Consider the following 5,000-nt stretch of genomic DNA (forward strand, 5'->3'; position numbering starts at 1 on the left):
CCCATTTGCAACCTGCCTTTTAATCACCACTTTTGGTAAGTATCATTCTATTCTGGTATTTTTAAGTACATGTTTGAAAAAAAATAACCCTTTACCAGGCACACATTATAAAAACCTCATATATATATACATGTATTTAAGTGATCATATATGGTCACTTGCCCGATAAAGGGTTAATGGTTCCCATCACTTTATGCGCCTGTATCTAATCGTGACGCAAAACAAATGATACCACTATCTGAGAGGGAAAGCTCCTCCATCCAAACTGGTGGTGCAGGCTAGGTTATGTGATGCCATCTGTATTTTAGTTCAGTGCAACCATAGCATGAGATCTCTCCAACCAATGGGTTAATCCATGGCTTGTTAGCTTGTATTCTTTCATCTCACGGTTTAAAACAAGCTTTCTCTGAGTATTTTTCTTCTGCATTGACACATTAAGTACATTCACTTGTACTGTGACGAGTGACATCTGTCATGCACAATTTTTTTCAAGCTATATTCAGGCACCTTTTGTATTCAACTACATATTGCCCTGAGGATAAATATCTCATGAATATAGATTTTTCTCAATGACTCAAGCTCTATAATGCATATCTATAAATCAATAATCATAAAAATTGAGTGACTTTATAAAATAAAAAATCAAAGCTGTATCTGTCATGAACTAACAAAGTGAACTTATAACATCTGTCAATAAACGACATAATCATAATGGGTTCACTTTACACCTTTAAGTAAATTTACTATACTTACAAGTTGGAATTATTTTTCATATATTGTGACCTACACCTGAAGTATTTCTGTCTTTATCCTGTAACAGGATTTTCTTGCACTGAACTGAGCCACAGGCTAGTGCACATGCAGCCAGCCACTCAAGAGAAAAATTAGGCATATGGGCAAGTGTTATCCCAGCTCCATGCCTGTTTAGTTGTGACATAATCAATTTTTCATTGACTGAGGCTCCTAAATGGTCACAACCAAGGCCAGACAAGAGAACAACTTGGAGTGGGTTGACTGCACATGGCATGTATTCTTACTACCTGGCAATCTGGCTCAGTTCATTATAGCAAGAATGGATACATACCATCAATAATTAATTAAAATGCTGATAGCAATAATTAACCAATTTATTTGTTAACCTTTTTAAGTCAATTTCTATTGCCTAATACTTGGCATGTAAAAAGTTGAGTGTACTCCTACATCCTTTATATAGAAATGTTATTTCCTACATCCTTTATATAGAAATGTTATTTCCTACATCCTTTATATAGAAATGTTATTTCTATTGAGATTTTGACCAGGATTTTATGGATTTTTTATTTTCTTTTGAATTAAAATGATAACTTTCTCAAAAATGCTTTATGCTATCCTCAACTTAATTAACAAAATTCCATAAACAATACAATCTAATGACATTCACCCCTATCTATTTCACCTGTTTCCTTGAATGTGTTTATTTACTTATTTGTCTTGTTTTGGGCATTTTCATTGTCATTATAATATTCATGAATAATTGCAGTTCTGACTTTCTTTGATTTGGAAGTGTGCAAAAACCCCAATCTCAATGACATTTGTCTATATCATGCTGCATTTCTTGTGCTTAACACTGTGGTGATATTTTTTTCCTGTCCCAAAATGAGCCACATGCTAGGGTGTGCAGACCATCAGCCTACAGCTAAAAAATACCCATCTCTCTCCCTCTGTGTGCTTTAGGATATGGGATACATGATTTTTCCATGGCTGAGGCCAAAACAAAGCTTTACCACTTCATTTGTGATGCCGTAGCTTCGGAATAGTTGCAATCAGAGCCAAACAAGCTAACAACTGTTTGGGCCACACAAGTTGAAGCAGGCTGATTGCATGTGGCATACATCTTTGCCACCCAGCAATTAGGCTCAATTTGTTAAAGCAAGAATATATGTTTCACCAATAAGTAGATAAAAGGTCTATTTCATGGATACCCTATGACAGATATTTATTCAAATCCTTGTTTTCTGGCCATAATAGAATTTTTCATGTAATCCCCATTGGGTTTCAGTTAATCAATTTTTAAACAGGCCAAGATATATTAATATCCATGATCTATCCCAAAGAACACCCACTGCTGATTGGTGAAATCAGACAAAAGCATCATGCACAATGCACTTCCATTTTTATAGATATGTATATATATATATCCTTTTCCTTATTTTTTTTCTTTCTTTATAACCTGCTTATCATGCTATATTTTCAAAATGTATTACAATCCTCCTTCCACGCCTGATGGTGTTTGATCCAGGGTAGTATCAGAACCTGAGCCAGGCCCAGCTGCCCAAATGCTCATATGTTGAAATTCCAGGCCTATCCAATCATATACTACCCTCCCAGAGCTAATTCTGCATTTCAAATAAAAGTTTTGTAAAACTCTTGTCCTAACTGCAAAGTAATGGTCCTACAAAAACATACTTAATTGAGAATTTGGAATTCCCTGCTTCTATACTTTGTGAATCAGACACAACATCCAAGTCAATGGAATAATCTACAGTAAAGCCTTCAAATCCCAAGGAAGAAATAATTCTTAAATTCCTATATTAACTTTTCAGATACCTTAAAACAAGAATTCATAATCTATTTGGTTTGTTTCTGTACTGTTTGTCGAACCATGTCCATATAAATGAACTATGTCAAGTTACACTTACTCCAGATTAAAGGGGGGAAAACTATATAAATCTTAATGTTGTCCCTTTGGTCCTGAAATCTAAATATATCAAAATAATTAAAAACCTAATGCAAAATAAAGAGTGCATCAGCATTCTTCAGTTTTTTTTGTTTTTTTTTTCATGAAAATATCTAGATTGACACATGCATTAGAATATATTGGTTTCTTTTCAAATCCCCACTGAAGCAGGAGGATCCCCCCAAAGAAAGAAAACCCTTCCTGCTCTTGCTGAAGTCATAATAAAAGACCAGTGAAGATGGGACTGGCCTAAAAACAATCAGAAAGCCACCACTCTGGACACGTCTATTCCTTCTATTTTTGCAAAGTGAAGGAGTGAGAAATTTCTTTTTAGAAATGCACAATTTTCAATTAATCCATAATCATAAAAACTACAAAAAATCACACCATACCTGTCTTTCTGAATAAAATGAGACCACTCCCATCTTCATCTATCAAAAATGAGTAAAGTACATATTGAGTAAGAGGAATTGACCCAACTTTTCAGTTCAAAATATTGGTATTTTTTAAATATTTTTATGAGATCTAAATGTCTATTGGATTAGTTAATAAATAAATAAAACAAGTAAAAAACCCAACCCAATTTTGGGCTATAACTCAAGAACTGAAGGTCAATCATCTTATTATCAACAACAATCATGCAATAAAAATGAGGGTGAAGAGAAAGAAAGTGATATCCTTACAACACTATAAGCCAAAAATAATATAATGCATATCTATAAATATTCCCATGACTTCTTGTCTAACAGATGGATGGGAGTACCCAAGCTGACTATGTAGAACACATCTGCAAATGAACATCTTCATTAAGGTCTTGGGGGGAAGGGGGTCAAGATTGATATTTCAAGGGAAGTTAAGTTTTCCAGGCTCTCAAGATCTGGAACATCCTATTTTGGTAATTATTTACAAAGTGACCACACCCCTCTGAGAATATGTCATTGTTGCACCAGTCTACAACTCTGGGGACACTGATGGTAATCCACCATCATTGCTGTATGAACCAAAAACATTCCTAGCCTGTGAGCTCCAGACCTCACCTGATTGACAGTTCCCAGACCAAACCCAACTGCCTAGGACTTACGTTATTTATTTTTATCATTTAGTGGTAAATGTGAGGCCACTGCAACTGTACCTGTGTTATTTATAACTCTACTTCTTATACTCTATAAAAATGGCAGTGCTCATCTTCCATGTCTCTTGGTAACTTTAACTTTTTCTTTCAAGTACAATATGGATCAACCTATTCAAAATTATTCAAATATGGGATCTTAAAAGCCATACAACTGATGTGGAACTATCTGCTTGACAGTTAAATTTCCCAAACAGGATAATATATATCAAGATGAAAGTTTAATGAAAACATCAACGACCTTGTTAGATAGTAAAAATACTGATTTGCCTATTTATTCTATCTAGTTTGCCTTGAGACTCCCTATCTATCTGCCAGTCACATCTTTCTTTTACATAGATGTGTATCACATCAATATTTTGAACTCTGGGAATCATGATTCAGAACCCTTAAATGTTTAAATTGTGTGGGTGGGTATGCAAACATGTGAAGTTCACTGTTAAATTTCTTTTCTCAGTCTTGTGAATAATAACTACTGTATACCAACAGATGTAACAGAATGCAAACTAACACAAGGACATTATATTTTGTATATTTTGACACATACTAATTGCCTTGAACGTCAGTTAATAGTCCTAAAAATTGACTTATCTCTTTATCTGCCCCTAGCAAGGGTGTGTATATTTCATCTGTTGGTAATAACAAACGGTCTGAAATAAAGTTTCGAACAAATCAGACAAAAGGTAAAAAAAAATCAAATTCCTTACCCCTAATACTCTCAAGGCACTGTATCCCCATCACAGGCACATCCTCCAGACACACTTAATAAGGAAACTATTTTCCACACTCGGGAGATTCACACTGTATATCCTCCTCCTCCTTCTGTTGTTTCTCTCAACTGACGGTCGCTTACCTCTTCTACTCTTCAATTATACCTCGGTAGTGGTAGCCACATCGTGTGCCAATCTCTGCAAGGGCACACGGTGGAACTGGTGATCGTATGAGTCTCGCTACGGGTTGGAACAAGTGCTGAAGGCGGCGACAACGCTCTTCTTGCTTCAACGTGTGTAGTGTACGCCACCAGGCTTGCCAACATCGCGTTTTCATTCAAGCACATATTCGCAAGTTTTCGTGTGGTTTGTAATAATATATTGTATTTTCAGATTGAATATTAATATAGAAGATTGTTCATTTTATGCAAAGCGGTCGTCAAGT

The 5,000-nt window shown here is 35.3% G+C and overlaps 1 protein-coding gene across 5 annotated transcripts in view; it reads right to left on the bottom strand.

Annotated features, from left to right (window-relative positions):
* LOC113808992 (E3 ubiquitin-protein ligase Mdm2) overlaps nt 1-4,879 on the bottom strand; it is a 32,345-nt gene extending 27,466 nt beyond the window's left edge. Inside the window, exon 1 of one of the 5 annotated variants that reach the window (XM_070127876.1) lies at nt 4,699-4,879. Coding sequence is in view for 1 of the 5 variants with exons in the window: in XM_070127875.1 (XP_069983976.1) it covers nt 4,553-4,583 (31 nt within the window). In the remaining 4 variants the exon portion in view is untranslated. Of the gene's footprint in view, nt 1-4,552 lie in introns of all 5 variants that reach the window. The other 4 variants (XM_070127877.1, XM_070127875.1, XM_070127880.1 and 1 more) reach the window with 4 other exon arrangements.
* Nucleotides 4,880-5,000: the final 121 nt, after the last annotated feature.

Source organism: Penaeus vannamei, chromosome 12 (genome assembly GCF_042767895.1).
Source record: "Penaeus vannamei isolate JL-2024 chromosome 12, ASM4276789v1, whole genome shotgun sequence".
In the NCBI taxonomy this organism is placed as follows: Eukaryota; Metazoa; Arthropoda; class Malacostraca; order Decapoda; family Penaeidae; genus Penaeus; species Penaeus vannamei.